This window comes from Scyliorhinus canicula, chromosome 8 (genome assembly GCF_902713615.1).
Source record: "Scyliorhinus canicula chromosome 8, sScyCan1.1, whole genome shotgun sequence".
Classification (NCBI taxonomy): Eukaryota; Metazoa; Chordata; class Chondrichthyes; order Carcharhiniformes; family Scyliorhinidae; genus Scyliorhinus; species Scyliorhinus canicula.
In genome coordinates this window covers 164,669,783-164,695,055 of record NC_052153.1, presented here as the reverse complement: position 1 = coordinate 164,695,055, position 25,273 = coordinate 164,669,783, and the positions used below count along the sequence as shown (strand labels likewise).

The 25,273-nt window shown below is 48.5% G+C and overlaps 1 protein-coding gene across 2 annotated transcripts in view; it reads left to right on the top strand.

The window, feature by feature from the left end:
- The first annotated feature begins 3,053 nt into the window (after nucleotides 1-3,053).
- tlr3 (toll-like receptor 3) overlaps nucleotides 3,054-25,273 on the top strand; it is a 34,410-nt gene continuing 12,190 nt past the window's right edge. For both annotated transcript variants that reach the window (XM_038805637.1, XM_038805636.1), the window contains exons 1-2: nucleotides 3,054-3,188; nucleotides 6,811-7,282. In XM_038805637.1, the coding sequence (XP_038661565.1) occupies nucleotides 6,848-7,282 (435 nt within the window). In that variant the 5' untranslated portion in view covers nucleotides 3,054-3,188; nucleotides 6,811-6,847. The remainder of the gene's footprint in view (nucleotides 3,189-6,810; nucleotides 7,283-25,273) is intronic.

Here is a 25,273-nt window from a genome sequence, read left to right as displayed (position 1 = left end):
GTGCGGGGATGGGGAACATGAAGAAAGGAGCCATTTTGAGAGGAAGTAGTTGGGGGGTTTCTGGGATGGGGGGAGTGTGGGAGGGGTAGTTGGCTGACAGTGACTGGGGTCAAGGTTTATTCCCATTTGTGCGGCGGGGCCAGGACGCCATCTTGTTATGCCCCATGGGGCGATTATGGCTGATAGGAGGGGGAGGGGGGTGAGAGATTTCCAATCCGAATGATAACGTGGAATGTGCAGGAGCTGGGTGGACCAGTGAAGCGGGCGAGAGTCTTTTCCCATTTCAAGGGCTTGAGGACCGATGTAGTGCTGCTGCAGGAGACCCATTTCAGGATGAAGGACCAGGTGAGGCTTCAGAAGGATTGAGTGAGCCAGGTGTTTCACTCAGGCTTTGATAGCAGGGATCGGAGGTAGTAAAACTGGTAGGTAAAAGAGTTAGACTCCAGATGGGGGTGGTGGCAGATCAGGGAGGCACATACGTTATACTTACGGGTGCTCTGGAGGGGTGAATGGTGGTGTTGGTTAGCGTTCATGTCCTGAACTGGGACGATGTATGGTTCATGAAGAGGATGTTAGCAGCCATTCGGGACCTGGGCATGCTCCAGTTAATTTTAGGTGGGGACTTAAATACAGTGTTGCTTCCGAAAGTGGAAGGTTCTGAAAGGGGCGGTTCTTGCATCCAGGAGAGTATTCCTTTCTCTCGGCAGTGCATAATGTATACACGAGGTTTGATTTCTTTATTATGGGAAGGTCATTGATGTCGGGAGTGAGGAAAGCGAAATACTCGGCAATCGTTATTTCAGATCACACTCCGCACCTGGTGGAACGCACCTGGTGGATGTGGTCCTGGAGATGGGTCACAACAGAGGCTGGCATGGAGGATGGGCCTGGGGTTGCTTGCAGATCTGGGTTTTTGCATGAGGATGGTGAGCGTGATTGATGATTATGTGAGCTTTAATAAAAATGGGGAGGTCTCCCAGTCAGTGGTGTGGGAGGCGTTGAAAGCAATGGTGAGGTGTGAGATCATCTCTTATAAGGTGCACATTGACAAGGAGGGAAGAGAGCATCAGTAGCTGGTGGACGAAATTCTATAAGTTGATAGGAAGTATGCAAAGGTACCCACTACAGAATTTTTGGCCAGTAGAAATGAACTGCAGACCTAGTTTGACTTTTGTCCACAGGGAAAGTGGTACACCAGTTGAGGCGGGCAAAGGATGCGGTGTATGAGTACGGGGAGAAGGTCAGTCGCTTGTTGGCAGGACAGCTTTGTCGGTAGACAGCCTCCCGGGAGATTGTTCAGGTTCAGGATGGGATGAGGGGGCTGGTGACTATGCCGAAGCAGGTGAATAGGGCGTTTAAGGAATTTTATAAGAAGTTGTATAGGTCGGAGCCCCTGGAGGATGAGTTGGATAAGAGGGAGTTTTTGGAGGAGTTGGAGTGTCCCACAGTGGGAGAGGAGGATAGGGCAGGGTTGGAAGAGCCAGTGAGGATTGAGGAGTTTTGGACAGCGATAGGGAAAATGCAAACGGGTGAGGCACCGGAGTCGATTGGTTCACAGTGAGATTTTATAAAACATTTGTGGACAGGCTGGCACCTACTGTTGGTGGAGATGTTTGCGGGTGCGGTAGCAAGGGGGACGCTTCCAGAGACGATGGAGCAGGCATCAACTTTGTTCTTGTTAAAGAAAGCTAAGGACCCAGTAAAGTATGGGTCTTATCGGCCAATATCCTTGCTAAATGTGGTTGCCAAGCTTCTTGCCAAAGTTTTGGCTCTTAGGTTGGAGGAGTGCCTCCTGCAGCTAGTTAGGGAGGGAGTTGGAGGCAGTGGTGACCCAGAGAAGACATTTCATCAGGTAGAGTGAAGCTAGTTGTTTGCGGTGTTGGAACAGTTTGGGATTGGGCCTAAGTTTGTGGCATGTGTCTAGTTATATAAGGAGGATCTGAAGGCAAGTGTTTGTACGAATGAGGTGAACCTGGGTACTTTCAGCTGCACAGGGGAACGAGACGGGGTGTCCCTTGTACCCCCTCTTGGTTGCAATGGGGGTAGAGCCCTGAGCCATTGCTAAGTGTTAGCACTACTGCTTCACAGCGCCAGGGACCCGGGTTCGATTCCCGAGACGGGTCACTGTCTGTGTTCTTTATTTCATATATAAAATATTAAAAAAACACGTTAAAATATTTTTTTAAAAACGGATATGCAAAATCTTGATTCATAAATTTGACTTGGTTCACAAATATTAGTTAGTCATACCTTGCAGGTCAAGCACGACTGAGGACACTAGTGTTAGAAATTTTTGTTTTAATTAGAAGAATTGTATTTTTGTATTATACATTTAGAGGACCCAGTTATTTTTATCCTAACCCTAACTCAAAGGGTCACTGGTCACTGAAGGGGCTGGTTTAGCTCACCAGGCTAAATCGCTGGCTTTTAAAGCAGACCAAGCAGGCCAGCAGCACGGTTCGATTCCCGTACCAGCCTCCCCGGACAGGCGCCGGAATGTGGCGACTAGGGGCTTTTCACAGTAACTTCATTGAAGCCTACTCGTGACAATAAGCGATTTTCATTTTTCATTTCATTTTTCACCTGGACTCAGATCATTTCTCTCCCTTGAGATGCTGCCAGATGTGCTGAGATTTTCCAGCATTTTCTCTTTAGTTTCTAATTTGCTTTTATCCAGTGTTTCTCTCCTTTGGGCAGGAGTCTTAATTCATGGTCTTTCGTGACTGAATGACCAACCAATGCAAATTGTTTTTACCCCTAATATTTACCCCAAACTGCTCAGAATTTCAAGTTGGCCCATTTGGTAATTCCTCTTTTGTTGCAAAGACAGAATAATAATGGCACCAGACTGCTGATTAATGAACAGCAAAAAAAAAGTTTTACATCCTGCATGCAAATGTGGCATTACCCCACTGAATGTGCCTTCTGCTTCGATCTGTGTGAAGTCCACATTGCAGTGGGAAAGAATAACGCTGCCCAACATGTGGGTCATTCATTGGTGCTCAGAGCGCCCAATCGGTTCACAACTCTTTTCAACGTGAGGCTGCCACATCTTCGAGCAGCCACTTGAGGTGTCCGGAAAAGTAGGCAAACCTTGCCAACCCAGAGTGCCTTCTCACTGGGAAGTGAAAGTGTGAGAAGGGAAGACGCCCGCAGCCCCGAACCTCTCTGATGCTGCGCCTAATCCTGTAAGTGAGCTTCCCCCTTTACTGTGTGGGCAGCAACTCGCAGCCAGGGCAGAGGGACTTGAGAACCAGGGCGTGGCTCTCGGGACAAACTCAGTGGAAAAGGGCGGGTAGCGAGGGGGGAGTTCACGGACATTGCTGCTGGGCACTGCGGGAAAGAGCAAACACAGCACCCCCCCACCCCACCCGGAGAAACAAGGACGGAGTTGGACAGCTGTCTGCTGCCGACTTTGCAGATGCACCGTGAAAGGTGCAGCGGACCAATTGGACCGAGAAGGCCCATTGTACTGTGCAAACCCAGCCTCAATTTTAACATTTGTTCAACATGTCTGCACCAGTAACTTGATAAATTCGTACCCGTGCTGACAGGGGCATTTCCTGTACAATTGGAGTTTAACTTTAACAAGACACCTCAGGAGGAGAATTCTTGCAACTTTGCCTCTTTACAGGAGTGCCAGAGCCGCCGCCAACCACAATGATGTGACATTTGGATGGGCATAGATTTTACATATCCATGTATTACAGGGTGCCACAACAACTTTCACAAGTCCTTGTGCCATGCTGTGGAGATGCCGGCGTTGGACTGGGGTGGGCACAGTAAGAAGTCTTACAACACCAGGTTAAAGTCCAACAGGTTTGTTTGGAATCCCTAGCTTTCGGAGGTGATGAAGGAGCTGTGCTCCGAAAGATAGTGATTCCAAACAAACCTGTTGGATTTTAACCTGGTGTTGTAAGACTTCTTACCAAGTCCTAGTGCAACAGAGTTGAGATTTTATGTAGGTTACCAAACAGAGTAAAGTCTCATCGCGCACTAAGGTGCAGTTCAAAATAAAATTGGCAATGTGTCTCGTGCCATTACCCACCCAGTGCTGCCAAGAAGCTAATGAACTACTTTTGAAGGGTAGTCAGTGTTTTGTGGGAAGCTGCACATGTTGACTTTGTGTAGTGCCGTTAATATAGAATGCAGGAGTCGATTTGCACGAAGAAAGGTCCAGCGAACAGCCAGGAGATAGATCATTGCTGAGGGGGATACGTGTTACTTGCCAATTTGAACCAGCAAGCCCAGATTTCAGAAAGGAAAACTGTGTACAATAAACCTGATTGAGCCCTTTAATGAGGCGATAACTTTGCTGGAGATTATAAAGTGAAGGGGGTGGGATGCTGACTTCCAGAACTCCTTTGACAAGTGGAGATTATAGCAAATGCTTAAAGGGTGTGAAATAAAGGGGAAGGGGGAGGGAATTGGATTAAACCTGGTCAGCAGGAAGGAAACCGAGAATGGAGATAATTGGATTGGGTGGAAGTGGTTTCTGTTCTGGAACCACTTCTGTTCTCTGATGATCAGTGACTTAGATATAAGGCTGGAGTGAGGAGCACTGACTGCAGGAGACAGTAATGTGGGAAGAGCAGTAAATTATTCTGAGAACTGAAGAGAGCTGCAAGAGAATCTTGAGAAGCTTCTGGAATGGGAATAAGGGTCGAGATGTGGTGCATTTTAGAGTCGCAGGCAACCAGATACCTTCAATATGATAATGGAGGGGGAGGAGGGGGCTTAATGTCTGTTGAGGACCCCTTTCAGAAATGGGTTTCCAATGGGAGTACAGATCTTGTCCACACCCAGGAATCATCAGTGGCCCTGGCAGCTGCCAAAGAGAGGCAGGGTGAGCAACGTTCTTTTAATTTTTATCCAATACTGTAGTTAGTTGGCTGCCCATGCAGAGTGGTGTCTGTTCTATTGTTTTGCTAACCTATTGTGGTTCTAATGTGTCTCAATGCCCTTGGCCTCTTTCGCAGGTCGGTGGGTGGGACTGCAGCCGCTACTGATTTACCTTTTGGTACCTCTTTCAGAAAATATAGGAACCAAAACTGCTAACATTGAAGAAGTGCTGGCTCCAGTTTTTACTTTGCAGATACATATCACTTCCTTATACACTACACGTTTACTTATTGTGGGTGTTAAATACTTGGATCAACCCAGATTTGGTCCCGCTGGGAATTAACTGATGTGGGAAGAACGTGGGAAAGTGGGGTTGAATCCCAAGATCAGTTATGATCATCTTGATTGGCGGAGCAGGCTTGGTGGGTCGTGTGGTCGACTCTAGCTCTGATTTCTTATGTCCATAAATACCCTTAACATCCTCTTTCTCATGGCTATTAGTCACACTGTTGTTTCATTTGTGACATTGTGAACCACTATATTCTTTTTAACTGGGCAAAATGAGGTAGTGCATTTTCTCATTTGAACCTAATACTATAAATGTGTGGTGGTATTATTTATGAAGTTTTACATTTGCAGGCAGTTGAACATAGAACATACAGTGCAGAAGGAGGCCATTCGGCCCATCGTGTCTTCACCGACCCACTTAAGTCCTCCCTTCCAACCTATTCCCGTAATCCAACAACCCCTCCTAACCTTTTTTGGACACTAAGGGCAATTTATCATGGCCAATCCACCTAACCTGCACGTCTTTGGACTCTGGGAGGAAACCGGAGCACCCGGAGGAGACCCACGAATACACGGGGAGAACGTGCAGACTCCGCACAGACAGTGACCCAGCAGAGAATAAAACCTGGGACCCTGGCACTGTGAAGCCACAGTGCTAGCCACTTGTGCTACTGTGCTGCCCACGATGAGATGGTTCACAAAGCTAATTCTTGGAATAAAGGGTTACCTCAAGAGGAACGGTTGGGTGTATACTCATTGGCATTTAGAACAATGCGCGGTGATCGAAGGGCCAAGTAGCCTACTCCTGCTCCTAGTTTGAGGGGGCTTGTCGACTGAAATAGCATTTAGTCAATTTCAGTTTGTTACTGTAGAAGTCTTAAAACTAGAAATCTTGTGTGATCCTTTCAGTTATCAACTGGAAGTTCCAATTCACGGTCTTGACTCTACAAGCCTTGATTCTACAAAGGTTCTAACAAATGCACATGCTCTTCATCTACCATTGTGTATAATCATGGTTGTTTTTCTGTCTTAACTCCAATTTCCTACCCCTGTCAATTGATTGCCCAAGATGCTAAACATCTGTCTATTGTGTCTCAAACTCAAATATACTCAATGATGGAACATCGACAGCCCTCTGGGTAGAGAATTTCAAAGTTTTACAGCAGTGGATGAAGAATTTTCTCTTTATCTCAGTCCTAATACCAGCCCCTTCTCCGGAGACTAATTCCACATCCTCCCCCCAACCCAGTTCCCACACCCCCGATTGACATTCCCCAGCCAGCAGAATCAACCTCTCATATCTATTTTGACAAACACTGCTTCAAGGCAGCAAGGGTAAAAAATGGAAAAATGATTACAAGAATTGTTAATAATGGCAACAGATTTAGCGACAAGGAACTAGATATTGGCAGATGAAAATTTACATTGGATAATATACATTAAGTGAGGATTTGGACAAATTAGAATTCTAAAAAGTTCAAGAGGTCAGTGCCCAAAACAAAGCCTTGGTCTGAGACGGGGACATGGCTGACTTTGCTACTGGCCTATGATATTTTATTTCCTAAAGGTTTGTACAATAATAATTGACTTAGTTTACCTGCCCACAAACGCAATGTAAATGCAATTTAAACTAAGAGACTGGAATATTAATAGTTGTGCATTTTTGTTTTTTTTTTGTAGAATCAGATGCCAAAGATTTCACATCTAACAGGTGAAAATGTATCTCCATACCTTCACCTTGTGTTTTGAATTTTATATGTTATATTATGGTGTCGCGGCCTCTGAAAATCAATGTAAAATAAAGGATCTGGTCGCTGATTGCAGACACTTGAAGCTCTCTAACATCCCGTCAGACCTTCCTGTTAACATCACAGTGCTAAATCTCGCCCACAACCAGCTGAAGTCTTTGCCAGCTTCTATACTATCTACGTACAGCCAACTTCGAGCTTTGGATTCTGGATACAATGTCATTACTAAAATCGATGAAAATCTATGCAAGGTTCTGCCATTTCTGCACATGCTGGGACTGGAACACAATCAGTTATCTCATCTGTCTGTACGTTACTTCTCTTACTGCAGCAACCTGACTGAGCTTTACTTACAGTTCAATAGGATCAAGGAAATCACAGGCGACCCTTTCAAAAGTCTTCAAGTAAGTCTCAGTATTTCTAACACTGGCGAGGGAAATATGCAGTAATCAGAATATGCGGAACAGCAGAAAATGGTTAATAACGAAAAATAAATTAGAGTATGAGGGGAAGCTAGCCAGAGATGTAAAAATAGATAGCAGAGGTTTGTACAGGTATTTAAACAAGAAAAGAGTGTTGGTCCTCTGGAGAGTGAGAATGGGGAGTTAATAGTAGATAATAAGGAAACAAGAGATGAAATGAACAAATATTTTACTTCTGTCTTCACTATAGTGGATACAAAAAACATTCCAGTAATAGCTGTGAATCTGGAGGTGAAGGGGAGAAAGAAACTTAGGGTGAGATTCTCTGATCCTGATGCTAAGTGTTGCCGCCGTCGGAAACGCCGTCGCGTTTCTCGACGGCGTCAACATTACCTCAAGATCAGCAATTCTGGCCCCTACAGGGGGCCAGCACAACGCTGGAGCAACCCACGGCGCTGTACGGCTGCTGATCCCAGTGTCAAATGGGAGCCGCGGGGCTACGCATGCGTACTGGCACCGGTTCCAACGCGCGTATGTGCAGTGGCTCCCTTCTCTGCGCCGGCCCTGACACAACATGGCGTAGGGCTAAAGGGGTCGGCGCGGACGAAAGGAGGCCCAGCCCGAGGGGCCGGCCTGCCAATCACAGATGGAGGAGCCCCTTCCCAGGGTCTTAAAAGAGGTTGCTAATGAGGTAGTAGATGCGTCGGTATTAATTTACCAACATTCACTAGATTCATAGAATTTACAGAGCAGAAGGAGGCCATTTGGCCCATCGAGTCCGCACCGGCTCTTGGAAAGAGCACCCTACCCAAGGTCCACACCTCCACCCTATCCCCATAACCCCACCCAACACTAAGGGCAATTTTGGACACTAAGGGCAATTTAGCATGGCCAATCCACCTAACCTGCGCATCTTTGACTGTGGGAGGAAACCGGAGCACCCGGAGGAAACCCACGCACACATGGGGAGGATGTGCAGACTCCGCACAGACATGACCCAAGCTGGGAATCGACCCTGGGACCCTGGAGCTGTGAAGCAACTGTGCTAACCACAATGCTACCTTGCTGCCCGAAGCACGGAAAGATTCCATCAGAATGTAAAGTAGCAAACGTAACCCCTCTATTCAAGGAGGGATGGATGAAACTATAGGCCATTTGACTTGACATCTGTCATGGGAAGATGTTAGAATTTTTTTTAAAAAATCATTATTATTGAGAAATTTTGATTTTATAAAACATTGACGCACCTTAGTAAAATACCGAAAATAACAATAATATTAACAATCATATACATTCGCCCCATCCCCATGAACAACCCAGCATTTTAACAACAACGCATATTAACACACTATAAAGTTACAGAATAAACACTACAATAATGCACCCCCCCCCCCCCCCCCCCCGGGTTGCTGCTGCTATTGACCCAGTTACCTATCTCTGAGCCAGGAAGTCCAAAAAAGGCTGCCATCATTTATAGAACCCTTGTATTGATCCTCTCAGGGCAAATTTGACCTTTTCCAATTTTATAAATCCCGCCATGTCACTGATCCAGGTCTCCACACTTGGGGGCCTTGCATCCTTCCATTGTAACAGAATCCTTCGACGGGCTACTAGGGACGCAAAGGCCAGGACACCGGCCTCTTTCGCCTCCTGCACTCCCGGCTCTACCGCAACTCCAAAAATTGCGAGTCCCCACCCTGGTTTGACCCTGGATCCAACCACCCTCGACACCGTCCCCGCCACCCCCTTCCAGAATTCTTCCAGTGCTGGGCATGCCCAGAACATATGGGCGTGGTCCGCAGGACTCCCCGAACATCTGGTGCACCTGTCCTCACCCCCGAAGAACCTACTCATCCTAGTCCCGGACATGTGGGCCCGGTGCAGCACCTTAAATTGGATGAGACTAAGCCTCGCACATGAGGAGGAAGAGTTGACTCTCTCCAAGGCATCCGCCCAAGTCCCGTCCTCTATCTGCTCCCCGAGTTCCTCCTCCCATTTAGCCTTCAGCTCCTCCACTGACGACTCCTCCACCTCCTGCATTACCTTATAGATGTCAGACACCTTCCCCTCTCCTACCCACACCCCCGAAAGCACTCTGTCCATCGTCCCCCGCGAGGGCAGCAAAGGGAATCCCTCTACCTGTCGCCTAGCAAACGCCTTTACCTGCAAGTATCTGAACATGTTCCCTTGGGGAAGCCCAAATTTATCTTCCAGTTCCCCCAGGCCCGCAAACCTCCCGCCAATAAACAGGTCCCTCAATTTGCTGATGCCCGCCCTTTGCCACCCCCTGAATCCCCCATCCGTGTTCCCCGGGATGAACCGATGGTTGCCACCCAGTGGAGCCTCCATCGAGCCTCCTGTTTCCCCCCGATGCCGTCTCCATTGTTCCCAGATTCTTAGGGTCGCCGCCACCACCGGGCTCGTGGTAAACCTCTTAGGGGAGAGCGGCAACGGTGCCGTTGCCATGGCACCCAGGCTCGTACCTCTACATGACGCCATCTCCATTCTTTTCCACGCCGCCCCTCCCCCCTCCATCACCCATTTACGCACCATTGACACATTGGCTGCCCAATAGTACCCCAGAAGGTTGGGCAGTGCCAGCCCACCTCCATCCCTTCCTCGCTCCAGGAACACCCTCCTCACTCTCGGAGTCCCATGTGCCCACACAAAACTCAGAATACTGCTAGTCACTCTCCTAAAGAAGGCCCTGGGGATAAATATGGGCAGGCACTGAAAAAGGAACAAGAACCTCGGAAGCACTGTCATTTTGACGGACTGCACCCTCCCCGCCAACGACAATGGCAGCATGTCCCACCTCCTGAACTCCTCCTCCATCTGATCTACCAGCCTGGTAAAGTTATGCTTGTGGAGAGTCCCCCAGTCCCTGGCCACTTGCACCCCCAGGTACCTAAAGCTCTCCCCTGCCCGCCTAAGCGGGAGCCTACCAATTCCTTCCTCCTGGTCTCCAGGGTGCACCACAAACACCTCGCTCTTGCCTAAGTTTAATTTATAACCTGAGAAGGTCCCAAACTCGGCTAGTAACTCCATCACTCCCGGCATCCCTCCCACCGGGTCCGCCACATACAGTAACAGGTCGTCGGCATACAACGACACCCTATGTTCCTCTCCACCTCGCACCAAGCCTCTCCACCTCTCTGAATCTCTCAATGCCATCGCCAGCGGCTCGATTGCCAGTGCAAACAACAAGGGGGACAAGGGGCAACCCTGCCTGGTCCCTCGGTAAAGCCGGAAGTACTCCGACCTCCTGTTCGTAGCCACGCACGCCATCGGGGCCTCATATAACAGCCTTACCCATCTAATGAACCCTTCACCAAATCCAAACCTCCCCAACACCTCCCATAGGTACCCCCACTCCACTCTATCGAAGGCCTTCTCCGCATCCAGTGCCACCACTATCTCTGCCTCCCCCTCAATCGCCGGCATCATAATGACATTCAGCAATCTCCGCACATTCGTGTTCAGCTGCCTTCCCTTCACAAAACCTGTTTGGTCGTCGTGCACAACCCCTGGCACACAGTCCTCTATCCTGGTGGCCAGGACTTTTGCCAGCACCTTAGCGTCCACGTTGAGGAGAGATATGGGCCTGTATGAACCACACTGCTGGGGGTCCTTGTCCTTCTTTAAAATTAACAAGATCAGCGCCCGTGACATCGTCGGGGGCAAAGTCCCCCCCTCCCACGCTTCATTGAGTGTTCGCACCAGCAAGGCGCCCACTAGATCCACAAACTTTTTATAAAATTCCACCGGGAACCCATCCGGCCCCGGTGCCTTCCCTGACTGCATCTGCCCGATCCCCTTAACTAGCTCCTCCAGCTCAATCGGCGCACCCAACCCCTCCACCTTCTCCTCCTGCACCTTCGGGAAAGAAAGCCCGTCAAGGAACCTCTCCATTCCCCTCCTCTCCCCCGTTGGCTCCGACCGGTACAGTTCCCCGTAAAAATCCTTGAAGACCTCATTCACCTCTACCCCCTTCCGCACCACATTCCCACTCTTATCTCTCACTCCAGCAATCTCCTTAGCCGCATCCCGCTTACGCAGCTGATGAGCCAGCATCCTACTCGCCTTTTCACCATGTTCGTACACTGCCCCTTGTGCCTTCCTCCACTGTGCCTCCGCCTTTCTAGTGGTCAGCAAATCAAATTTAGCCTGCAGGCTGCGCCTCTCCCCCAACAGTCCCTCCTCTGGTGCCTCTGCATACCTCCTGTCCACCTCCAGCATCTTTCCCACCAGTCTATCCCTCTCACTCCTCTCGCTCCTCTCCCTGTGTGCCGGGATGGATATCAGCTCCCCACGAATTACTGCCTTCAGGGCTTCCCAGACCATCCCCACCTGAACCTCCCCCGTATCATTCACCTCAAGGTACCCCTCAATACTTGCCCGGACCCTCCTACACACCTCCTCCTCCGCCAACAACCCCACATCCAACCGCCACAACGGACGTTGGTCTCGCACCTCTCCCATCTCCAACTCTATCCAATGCGGAGCGTGGTCGGAGATTGCAATGGCCGAATACTCGGCCTCCTCCACTCTCGGAATCAGTCCCCTACTCACCACGAAGAAATCTATCCGAGAGTAGACCCTATGTATGTGGGAGAAGAAAGAGTACTCGCGTGCCCTCGGCCTTACAAACCTCCATGGATCCACCCCACCCATCTGGTCCATAAACCCTCTCAGTACCTTGGCCGCCGCCGGCCTCCTACCCGTCCTAGAGCTGGACCGATCCAGTGAAGGATCCAACACCGTATTAAAGTCCCCCCCTATGATCAGACCTCCTGCCTCCAGATCCGGGATCCGTCCCAACATACGCCTCATAAATTCCGCATCGTCCCAATTTGGGGCATACACACTAGCCAGTACCACCTTCTCTCCTTGTAGCCTGCCCCTAACCATCACATACCTACCCCCCTTATCCGCCACCACCTCCGATGCCTCAAACAACACATTTTTCCCCACCAGAATCGCCACTCCCCGGTTCCTCACATCCAACCCCGAGTGGAAAACCTGCCCCACCCATCCCTTCCTCAGGCGGACCTGGTCCGCCACCCTCAGGTGGGTCTCCTGAAGCATTGCCACATCCGCCTTTAGCCCCTTCAGGTGAGCCAGTACCCTCGACCGCTTCACCGGCCCATTCAACCCTCTCACATTCCAGGTGACCAACCGGATCAGAGGGCGTCCCGCCCCCCTCCCCCGTCGGCTAGCCATAGCCCGTTGACTGCCCGCCCCAGGCCAGCACCCCCTGCTCGACCCCGTCCCCATAGCGACAACCCCTCACCTCTGTCCCCCCAGCCCCCACCAGCTCCTTCTTGACCCTACCAGCAGCAACCCGGTATTCCCCTTTCCCCCCCTCCCTTCCCCCCCAGGCTAGGAACCCTCCCAGCCGCGAACCGTCCTCCATTGTACTTCCGTGGGTCAGCTAACTTCTGCTGACCCCGGAAACTCCCGCCAATAGCCCGACCCCTCCCGAAGTGGGATCATCCCCCAATCTATCCCTCCTCCTGGCACCGCTCCAGCGCGGGGAAGAACCAGTTAAGGCCCCGCCTCCCCCGTCACCATCTCCACCCCCCAGCCCCGCAACACGGGAAACCAGAGGAAAGCCCGCGCTTTTGCACTGCCCCACCACACCCTTCTGACGCAGCTCCCAAATATCAGCCCCACTCCATACCCCCCTCCGGCATAGAATACAACATACCCCCCCCGACCCTCCCCTCAAGATACACAGCCCAGACAATGTCCCACAGCACAAAAACAAAAACATAGCAGAACAACCCCTCCGTATATAACCATATCAAAATTGCAAAAGTACTAAAACAAGAAGAAAACAACAGAAGAAAAAGAGAACACAGCAACAGCAGAATCCAGCACTAATATCTTACAGCCGACCTCGCAACCCCCAACCCCTAGTTCAAGTCCAGTTTCTCCGTCCGCACGAAGGCCCACGCCTCCTCCGGGGAATCGAAATAATAATGCCGGTCCGAATAAGTTACCCACAGGCGCGCGGGCGGCAACATTCCGAACTTTATCTTTTTTCTATAAAGCACGTCTTTCGTCCGATTAAATCCGGACCGCCGCTTAGCCACCTCCGCACTCCAGTCCTGGTAGATCCGCACTACCCCATTCTCCGAATTGCTGCTCTTCACCTTCTTGGCCCAGCGCAGCTCGCACTCCCGATCACTGAACCGGTGGAACCTCACCAGCACCGCACGCGGGGGTTCATCTTCCTCGGGCCTCCTGGCCAGCACCCTGTGCGCTCCCTCCAGCTCCAAGGGCAGATGGAGAGATCCGGCCCCCACTAGCGAATTCAGCATTACAGCCACATAGGCTGTCAGGTCCGATCCCTCCAGCCCCTCTGCAAGGCCCAAGATCCGCAGGTTTTTCCGCCTCATGCGGTGATCCAGCTCCTCAAAGCGTTCCTGCCACTTCTTGTGGAGTGCTTCGTGCCCCTCCACCTTACTCACGAGGACCACGGCCTCCTCCTCTCGTTCAATGGCCTGCGTCTGCAACTTCTTGATGGCAGCACCCTGGGTGGACTGAATCTCTGACAGCCTTCTGTTCGTTTCCTGCAGAGAGCTCAGTACTTCATCCTTGAATTCTTTAAAGCAGCGCAGGAGATCAGTTTGTTGTTCCTGGGCCCAGAGTCTCCATTCCTCTGGAGCTCTGTCGGCGGCCATCTTGGATCCCTTCCCCCGTTTTTTCTGACGAGCTGCTGCTGTTTTTTCCCCCTTTTCCACTCAGAGTTCGAGTCATGGACTGCAGGGAAAGTCGTTCAGCACACCTTCCCCCACCGGGAGACGTCGAAAAATTTCCGTTTTGGGCTCTCAAAAGAGCCGCAAAATCTCTTTAAAACGGGAGCTCCCAGATGTGTGGCTTACTGATCCATCACAGCCACCGGAAGTCGGAAGATGTTAGAATTGATCACTGGAGGTTATGGGTGGGTAGTTCGAGAAAATCAGAGTAATCAGTAAGAGTTAGCATTGTTGTGTGAAAGGGAAATCATGTTTACCCAGTTTATTGGAGCTCTGTGAAGGAGTAACATATGCTGTAGATAAAGGAAAGCCTGTAGACGTACTGTACTTGCATTTCCAGAAGGCATTTGATGAGTGTGGCATGATAGCACAGTGGTTGGCACGGTTGCTTCACAGTGCCAGGGAGCTGAGTTCGATTCCCACCTTGGATCACTGTGTGGAGTCTGCACGTTTCCCCATGTCTGCGTGGGTTTCCTCTGGGTGCTCCAGTTTCCTCCCCCAAGTCCAGAATGACGCGCTGTTAGGTAATTTGGACATTCTGAATTCTCCCTCAGTGTACCCAAACAGGTGCCGGAATGTGGCAACTCGGGGATTTTCACAGTAATGTCATTGCAGTGTTAATGTAAGTCTACTGGTGCACTAATAAAGATTAAATGTTATTATTCTAATCAAAGGTTATTGGAGAAAATAACAGCTCATGGCATAGGGAGCAACATATTAGTCGAGAGAGATGATTAGCCGGCTGGCAGAAAACAGCGTATGCATGAATGGGTGTTTTTCTGATTGGCAGGATGCGATGGCCCTGTCCCACAGACTGTGTGCTGGGGTCTCAACTTTTCACAATTTATATCAATGACTTAGATGAGGGGAGAAAAGGCATGGTAGCTGAATTTGCAGATGATACAAAGAAAGGTGGGAAAATATAATGTGAAGAAGATACATGGAGGTTGCAGACAGATATAGATAGGTTGAGTAAGTGGGCAACAATCGGGCAGATGGAGTATAATGTGAGAAAATATGAAGTTTTTCACTTTGGCAGGAAGAATAAAAAGGCAGAATGTTATTTAAATGAGAATGATTGCTGAGTCCCGAGGTACAGAGGTCACAAAATGTTAGTATGCAAGTGCAGCAGGTAATCAAGAAGGCTAATAGAATGCTACCCTTTCCTACAAGAATAATTGAACATAAAATTAAAGATGCTATCCTTCAGTTATAGGGCATTGGTGAGACCACAATCTTGAATACTGTGTGCAGGTTTGGTCTCCTTATTTAAGGAAAAACGTAAATGCATTGGAGATGGTTCAGAGGAGTGTAGGGGGTTGTGAGAGTCTCTTTCAGAGTTTCACTTGGGTTCAAAGCTGCACTCGACGTGCCAGGAATGAGTGACTATTACAAGTGTTGCATTAAAACAACAATTTTATTGAATATTGAATAATGATCATAATGTGACAATTATAATTGGGAGTATATATGAAAACATTTTTAAAAAGAAGTAGAAAGGAAGAAAGATAACTATTGAAAAGAGAAAGCACACTGTATATATCTGAAGAAAGGAAGACAGACAGATTTGGCAATTGATAAGGTGCTGCGTCAAAAGTTATTGCGGAAAATGAAAGCTCATGGCACTCCCACAACAACTCCCCAAATTGGTACACACTTTACCATCCACTTCGCGCATACATTACCGAGTCTCTGAGTAATCCCAATGGGTGGGCACTCCACTCCTGTCCCTTCCTCTTGTCTTCCAGAGGATGATTGTTCCACTATAGCTGCAAACCGAAATCTCCAAAGCCACATCCCTTTTAAGCTGAATTTCTGGCTTCATTCCAGCCACTCGAGGCCTGGTGCACAGTCTTTCCCAAGACCAATCTCACCTCTTCCAACCTCTTCTCACAGGGACTACAAGGTTAAGCAGGCTTCACGATATCCAAGCTGTTTACGCAGCTCCTGGTGGTGTTTTCACGTCTGCCATCAATCAACTGTGATGTCCATCAATTAAACTTCAACTTCTGACCAGAGCTACGGATCAGAGGATAGGGTAGCTGTTGAATGGGCAGAAATCGTATGTCGCGAGTCTGTAAGGAAGGGTAGACAGTTGATGGGGCAAAGTTGCACTCAGTGGAAAGGATTAAAGTGTGTCTGTTTCAATGCAAGGAGTATCAGGAATAAGGGAGATGAACTTAGAGCATGGATCAGTACTTGGAACTACGATGTTGTGACCATTACGGAGACATGGATTTCACAGGGGCAAGAATGGTTGTTCGATGTTCTGGGGTTTAGATGTTTTAAGAAGAATAGGGAGGGAGGTAAAAGAGGAGGGGGAGTGGCACTTAATTAGGGAGTCTGCATCACAGCTGCAGAAAAGGAGGTAGTCGAGGAGGGGTTATCTACTGAGTCAGTATGGGTGGAAGTCAGAAATAAGAAAGGAGCAGTCACTTTCTTGGGAGTTTTCTATAGACCCCCACCCCTCCAAATAGCAGCAGAGAGATGGAGGAACAGATTGGACGGCAGATCTTGGAAAGGTGCAGAAGTAACAGAGTTGTTGTCATGGGTGACTTCAACTTCCCTAATATTGATGGAATCTCCTTAGTGCAAATGGTTTAGATGGAACAGATTTTTTCAGGTGTGTCCAGGAAGGATTCCTGACTCAATATGTAGATAGGCCGACTAGGGGAGAGGCCACATTGGACTTGGTACTTGGCAACGAACCAGGCAGGTGCCAGATGTCCAGGTGGGAGAGCATTTCGGTGACAGTGACCACAATTCCCTGACCTTTACCATAGTCAAGGAGAGGGATTGGAACAGACAATATGGGAAGGTATTTAATTGGGGGAGGTGAAATTATACTGCTATTAGACAGAAGCTGGGGAGAAAACATTGGGGACAGATGTTCTCAGGGAAATGCACAACAGTAATGCGGGGGTTGTTTAAGGGGAAATTGCGAGTGCTGGATAGTTCTGTCCCAGTGAGACAAGGAAGGAATGGTAAGGTGAAGGAGTCTTGGACGACAAGAGAAATGGAGCTTCTAGTCAAGAGGAAGCTTACGTAAGGTTGAGGAAGTGGGCAGCACGGTGGCACAGGTGATTAGCACTGTGGTTTCACAGCTCCAGGGTCCCAGGTTCGATTCCTTGCTGGGTCACTGTCTGCGGAATCTGCACGTTCTCCCCGTGTCTGCGTGGGTTTCCTCCGGGTGCTCCGGTTTCCTCCCACAGTCCAAAGACGTGCAGGTTTGATGGATTGGCCATGATGAATTGTCCTTAGTGACCAAAAAAGGTTAGGAGGAGTTATCGGGTTACGGGGATAAGAACTAGGAGCAGGAGTAGGCCATCTGGCCCCTCGAGCCTGCTCCGCCATTCAATGAGATCATGGCTGATCTTTTGTGGACTCAGCTCCACTTTCCACCTGAATACCATAACCCTTAATCCCTTTATTCTTCAAAAAACTATCTATCTTTATCTTAAAAACATTTAATGAAGGAGCCTCAACTTCTTCACTGAGCAAGGAATTCCATAGATTCACAACCCTTTGGGTGAAGAAGTTCCTCCTAAAAGGTGGTCCTAAATCCACTTCCCCTTATTTTGAGGCTATGCCCCCTAGTTCTGCTTTCACCCGCCAGTGGAAACAACCTGCCTGCATCTATCCAATCTATTCCCTTCATAATTTTATATGTTTCTATAAGATCCCTCCTCATCCCTCTAAATTCCAACGAGTACAGTCCCAGTCTACTCAACCTCTCCTCATAATCCAACCCTTTCAGTTCTGGGATTAACCTAGTGAATCTCCTCTGCACACCCTCCAGCGCCAGTACGTCCTTTCTCAAGTAAGGAGATCAAAACTGAACACAATACTCCAGGTGTGGCCTCACTAACACCGTATGCAATTGCAGCATAACCTACCTAGTCTTAAACTCCATCCCTCTAGCAATGAAAGACAAAATTCCATTCGCTTTCTTAATCACCTGTTGCACCTGTAAACCAACTTTTTGCGACTCATGCACTAGCACACCCAGGTCTCTCTGCACAGCAGCATGTTTTAATATTTGATCATTTAAATAATAATCCCTTTTGCTGTTATTCCTACCAAAATGGATAACCTCATTTTGTCAACATTGTATTCCATCTGCCAGACCCTAGCCCATTCACTTAACCTATCCAAATCCCTCTGCGGACTTCTGGTATCCTCTGCACTTTTCGCTTTACCATTCATCTTAGTGTCATCTGCAAACTTGGACACATTGCCCTGGGTTCCCAACTCCAAATCATCTATGTAAATTGTGAACAATTGTGGGCCCAACACTGATCCCTGAGGGACACCACTAGCTACTGATTGCCAACCAGAGAACCACCCATTAATCCCCACTCTTTGCTTTCTATTAATTAACCAATCCTCTATCCATGCTACTACTTTACCCTTAATGCCATGCACCTTTATCTTATGCAGCAACCTTTTGTGTGGCACCTTGTCAAAGGCTTTCTGGAAATCCAGATATACCACATCCATTGGCTCCCCATTATCTACCGCTCTGGTAATGTCCTCAAAAAATTCCACTAAATTAGTTAGGCACGACCTGCCCTTTATGAACCCATGCTGCGTCTCCCCAATAGGACAATTTCCATCCAGATGACTCACTATTTCTTATTTGATGACAGATTCCAGCATCTTCCCTACTACCGAAGTTAAGCTCCTTGGCCTATAATTACCTGCTTTCTCCTTTTTTAAACAGTGGTGTCACATTTGCTCATTTCCAATCCGCCGGGACCACCCCAGAGTCAAGTGAATTTTGGTAAATTATCACGAGTGCATTTGCAATTTCCCTAGCCATCTCTTTTAGCACTCTGGGTTGCATTCCATCAGGGCCAGGAGACTTGTCTACCTTTAGCCCCATTAGCTTGCCCATCACTACCTCCTTAGTGATAACAATCATCTCAAGGTCCTCACCTGTCATAGCCTCATTTCTATTAGTCGCTGGCATGTTATTTGTGTCTTCCACTGTGAAGACCGACCCAAAAAAACCTGTTCAGTTCCTCAGCCATTTTCTCATCTCCCATTATTAAAACTCCCTTCTCATCCTCTAAAGGACCAATATTTACCTTAGCCACTCTTTTTTGTTTTATATATTTGTAGAATCTGGTGGATATGGTGGAAGGTGCAGACTCGATGGGCCGAATGGCCTCCTTCTGCACTGTATGTTCTATGTTCTGTTCTAATAAGTAAGGATCTGGCACGACTCTAGAGGATTAAAAGGTAGCCAGAAAGGAACTCAAAAATGGAGAGCTAGAAGTGGGCATGAAAATGCCCTAGTGGGAAGGATTAGGGGAATCCCCAAGGTGTTCTACACTTAGAACATAGAACAGTACAGCACAGAACAGGCCCTTCGGCCCTCGATGTTGTGCCGAGCAATGATCACCCTACTCAAACCCACGTATCCACCCCATACCCGTAACCCAACAACTCCCCCCCTTAACCTTACTATTAGGACACTATGGGCAATTTAGCATGGCCAATCCACCTAACCCGCACATCTTTGGACTGTGGGAGGAAACCGGAGCACCCAGAGGAAACCCACGCACACACGGGGAGGACGTGCAGACTCCACACAGACAGTGACCCAGCTGGGAATCGAACCTGGGACCCTGGAGCTGTGAAGCATTTATGCTAACCACCATGCTACCGTGCTGCCCTTATGTGAGAAATAAGAGGATGATCAGAGTGAGAGGAGGGCCAATGAAGGATAGTGGAGGTAACTTGTGCCTAGAGTCTGAGGACACAGGGGAGGCCCTAAATGAATATTTTGCTTCAGTATTCACTAGAGAGAGGGACTTTGTTGCTTGTGAGAACAGTGTGAACCAGGTTAATAGACTCTAACAGTTTGATATTAAGAAGGAGGATGTGCTGGAAATTTTGAAAGGCACAGGATAGAGAAGTCCCCTGGGCCAGACGGAATATACAAAAGGTTTCTACAGGAAGCAAGGGAGGAGATTGCTGCGTCATTGGCGATCCTCACTCTCCACTGGAGTAGTACCGGATGATTGGAGGGAGGCAAATGTTGTTCCCCTGTCCAAGAAAGGGAAGAGGGAAATCCCTGGGAATTACAGACCCATCAGTCTTACGTCTGTGGTGCGCAAAATACTGGAAAGGATTCTGAGAGATAGGATTTATGATTATTTAGAAAAACATAGTTCATTAAAGATAGTCAGCATGGCTTTGTGAGGGGCAGGTTATGCCTCACAAGCCTCGTTGAATTCTTTGAGGATGTGACACAACATATTGATGAAGGTTGGGTAATGGATGTGGTGTATATGGATTTCAGTAAGGCATTTGATAAGGTTTCCCATGGTAGGCTCATTCAGAAAGTTAGGGGGCATGGGATACAGGGAAATTTGGCTGTCTGGATACAGAATTGGCTGGCTGAAAGAAGACAGCGAGTGGTGTTGGATGGAAAGTATTCCGCCTGGAGGTCGGTGGCCAGTGGTGTCCCGCAAGGATCTATTCTGGGACCTCTGCTCTTTGTGTTTTTTATAAATGACTTGGATGAGGAAGTGGAAGGGTGGGTTAGTAAGTTTGCCGATGACACGACGGTTGGTGGAGTTGTAGATAGTGTCGAGGGCTGTTGCAGGTTACAACAGGACATTGACAGGATGCAGAGCTGCGCTGAGAAGTGGCAGATGGAGTTCAACCTAAATGTGAAGTGATTCATTTTGGAAGGTGAATTTGAATGCTGAGTACAGGGTAAAAGGCAGGATTCTTGGAAGTGTGGAGGAACAGAGGGATCTTCGGGTCCACGTACATAGATCCCTCAAAGTTGCCACCAGATTGCTAGGGTTGTTAAGAAGGCGTATTGTGTGTTGGCTTTCATTAACAGGGTGATTGAGTTTAAGAGCCGCGAGGTTTTGCTGCAGCTTTATAAAACCCTGGTTGGACCACACTTGGAATATTGTGTCCAGTTGTGGTCGCCTCATTATAGGAAGGATGTGGATGCTTTGGAGAGGGTGCAGAAGAGACTTACCAGGATGCTGCCTGGACTGGAGGGCATGTCTTATGAAGAAAGGTTGAGGGAGCTAGGGTTTTTCTCACTGGAGCGAAGAAGGAAGAGAGGTGACATGATAGAGGTGTACAAAGTGATGAAAGGTATGGATAGAGTGGATAGCCAGAGACTTTTCCCCAGGGTGGAAATGACTCTCACAAGGGGACATAGTTTTAAGGTGTTTGGACGAAGGTATAGGGGAGATGTCAGAGGCAGGTTCTTTACACAGAGATTGGAAGGTGTGTGGAATGCACTGCCAGCAGAGGTGGTGGAGTCATTGCCATTAGGGACATTTAAGCGACTCTTGGACAGGAACATGGACAGCAGTAAATCGAAGGAGTGTAGGTTAGGTTGATCTTAGATTAGGATAAGTGGTCAACACAACATCGTGGGCTGAAGGGCCTGTACTGTGCTGTACTGTTCTATGATGCTTCAAATGACCACACCAGATAAAATCACTCGGTGACTTGGTCTGTAGCTCAAGGGTCAAAGAATGCAGTACCTCTGACCACAACCAAAAATAACTAATTTTAGTCTTTTACCTGAAAGAAGTGGGGAAAAAAGGATTTAGTGTAAATACCAGTGTGTTGGTCCGTATGGAAAGCCAGCAAGGGCTAGAAAATCAGGTCACTACTGGTTATTATTGATTAATCAATCAAAGTGTGATCATTGTTGGGTTAAGATTAATGTAAAGATAAAAGTGAGAGAATAAAAAATGACCTCAGATATTCACTATAGGCTTAAATTGGAGTTTTTACATTCTCCCCATGGGTTTCCTCCTGGTGCTCAGGTTTCCTCCCACAGTCCAAAGATGTGCAGGATTGGTGGATTGGCCGTGATCAATGCACGGGGTTACAGTGATGGGCCAGGGGACTGAGCCTGGGTGTGGAGCTTTTTCAGAGGGTCGGTGCAGACTCGATGGGCTGAATGGCAGTAGGGATTCTATGGCCCAGCACATTCTGACACACAGGAGTCAGAGCCCCCAGGACCTCCAGCACACCCAAAAACCCACATCCCAGCCAATCCTGCCCTTCACCTGCCACCACCCCCCCTCCCCATTTACACTAAAAGAGTACACCACCTGCAGCCAGGGAGACACCATCACTGAAAAGAAGAGGAATCAACAAGACACCCAATAATTGGGACCGAATCCCACCCTTAGGCACAATAAGGGGAACCACCCATTGACCACCTGACTGGAACAGGATTTATAACAGCACACTGCTCACACAGATGAAGAGAAGAAGGAAAAAAATAACAATAATGGAAGAAAGTCCAAGCTGACCCAGGAATATTATCTAGCACTGCGCATCATGGCAAGAAGGATATTAGGGGGAAACGGCTACGCTGCCTCAAAGAGATACAAACACTGCTTCCACATGGAAAACCCAACACAATGAGGGGGACACTCAGGAAACCACTTGGAGGAGGGTGCCTAACGCCCGCATCAAACCTACCTCCACTCGAGGGAAGGGCTTCAACAATGCAGAGGCATGGAAAACAGTCTCTCTCTCCTACAAATCAATCAAGGATTAATCACCTCCACACGCACCGCCACTCAATTCCTCCTGATAGCGCAGAGGGAAAAAAGGCCCCAGAAAAGAAACTCCAACCTCAAAGAAGAGTCAGAAGGGACCCAGTTCTCTCCAGGATTCATAATCTGCCCAGGCCATCAAAGGAGAAAGGCACAGACTTTTAAATGCAAAATAATAAAAAAAACAAAATAAAGACCAGATACAGTAATCTCTAATGGGGGGTAATCCTCAATCTCAGTGAGGATTTAACCAGCCCTATCATCCAACTCCACACCAACCATCCACCCACCACCCTGCCGTGGCTCCACTAGCCTAGATTATAAACAAAATACACTCCCTTCCCATAACCGGAAGGATTATAACACATAATTAAGAATAAGGAGTAAAACTGCACAGACATTTCACATAATGGACTCAATATGATTTTTGTGAGAATAGGATAACGGGTGACTCTCGCCCTTGTGCTCACTCTCGCCGCCCTCCGGGAGAAAAGACAACCAATAATTGATAACATCACAAGGGAGTAACATCCAGGATTACTGAATAACTGCTGGATAATAGCACCATCTATGTTGCTCGAAAAAACCAAAGCCATGGCATGATTGTTGGAGCACACCTCAGGATCTTCGCGGATAGCAACAAACGAAGCACCTTCACTTCCACCTTGTTGAACCCCCAGCATCCAAGTGATCCATAGTGTAGGCCCTGGCCGGGGGAGATGACTCAACACGATCGGCCACCTTAACCCCCTCATGACGAGCATCAAGAACAAGATAATGTAGGGTCAGTATTCAGGGAGGGCCCAACCATCTTCAGGCCTCAAAGACCGGACACACTGTCCTCTGTCGAACCTGATAAGTCCAAACTCCAAATAAAGATTACTAAAGCATGGCAGCTCATTTTCAAACTCAATTGGGGATGCCACTTCTCACCAGGGGCTGGGCTCACGAACACTCTTTGTCCAGCCCCTACCTCCCAAAGCCGTCAGGATCAACGTTAGGCCATGCAGCAGGATGTGAACGAATCAATGGTGGGCCCTTACCAGGAGACATTGGTCTATCGAATACAAGGATTCTCTCCTGGCTCCCGCCATTCTCCCAAAGACACCTTGCAGTTCCTCAAAATGAGCTCCAAAACCTGCGTCATAGAGCCGAGATCCTCAACTGGAACAACATTTTCAATGGCGGCCATCATCCCGATACATACAACACCGCCGGCGCAACACCCGCTCACCACAGCACAACAGGGCAACACCTGCTCACCACAGCACTGCCAGTGAAAGTGCCCGCTCACCACAGCACCTCCAGGGAAAATGCCCGCTCACCACAGCACTGACGGGGAAAACACCCGCTCACCACAGCACCCCGAGGAAAATGCCTGCTCACCACAGCACCACCAGGGCAAACGCCAGCTCACCACAGCACCGCCGGGGCAAATGCCTGCTCACCACAGAACAGCCGGGGCAAACGCCTGCTCACCGTGGCACCGTCGGGGCAAACGCCCGCTCATCAGCAACAACTCCTCGGCAAGCTGGACCCCATCCCAACCATCTCCGCCTGTCAGAGTCAAACGAGGATTTTTACAATTTAACTTGGCTCCTCATCGCAAAGTTCCAGTCAGGATCTTCCAGGGACATAGCGCAAGACATATATCCCAAAAAAAGACAATTATGAAATGTACAGAAGGATAAAATAAAGGATTGAAAACGAGCAGAGCCAGAGCTCGTGACAATGCAGACACTCCCGCAGTCACATCACCTGACCCCCCTTTATAAGGAAGACAAGGCTATTCCACCAAACGCATCAATAAGGATTCCACCTTGGGCATTAATCTTGCCAGCAGACGAGTTAAATTGCAATACCAGCCTGGGACGTAGATGGCAAATATTGATACACGAGTTGCTTACTCGAGTGTAGCAAACCCCCACCCCCAGTACCCAGGAAATTGTGATGGCGCGAAACGTCTTGGATAGCTTACTGTTTTCCGAGCAGCAAATCAAGTATTTGACCAGCAGAGACCCGTTATTGTCCAAGGTGAAGCACAGAATATTAACAGGATGGATCAATGAGTCAGTGTCTGAAGAGATGAGGCCATATTGTATTCAGAAAGACGAATCAAGTTGTGAAGACGACTTGGGGAGCAAAAGTATCGTCCCTGTACCAAGAAGGGTGTTGCTTTTGGCTGAATTACAAAGTGCCCTCCAGGTGTGTCAAAAATGAAGATTCTCGCCAGGAGTTATGTTTGGTGGCCTGGCATAGACACTGACATTGGGAGATTAGTGGAACACTGCGATCAGTGCCAGTTGCAATGGACGTTTCCTGCTACAACCCTTTGCACCCTTGGGATTGCTGTGGTCGGTCATGGGCGTGTGTCCACATTGATTATGTGGGGTATTTTTGGGCATGATATTTTTGATCCTGATAAATGCCCGTTCAAAGTGGATGGAAGTATTTGAAATGAGGTCCATGGTGACGCATGCCACAGTGAGAAATTGTGTCAGTTTTTTGCATCCCATGGGATACCTGACGTAATCATGTCGGATAATGCAACGGCCTTCACGAGTGCCGAATTTCAGAAATCCACTCCACGAATGGTATAAAGCATATCCGGACTGTGCCATACCAACTGGCAACCAATTGATTGGCTAAAC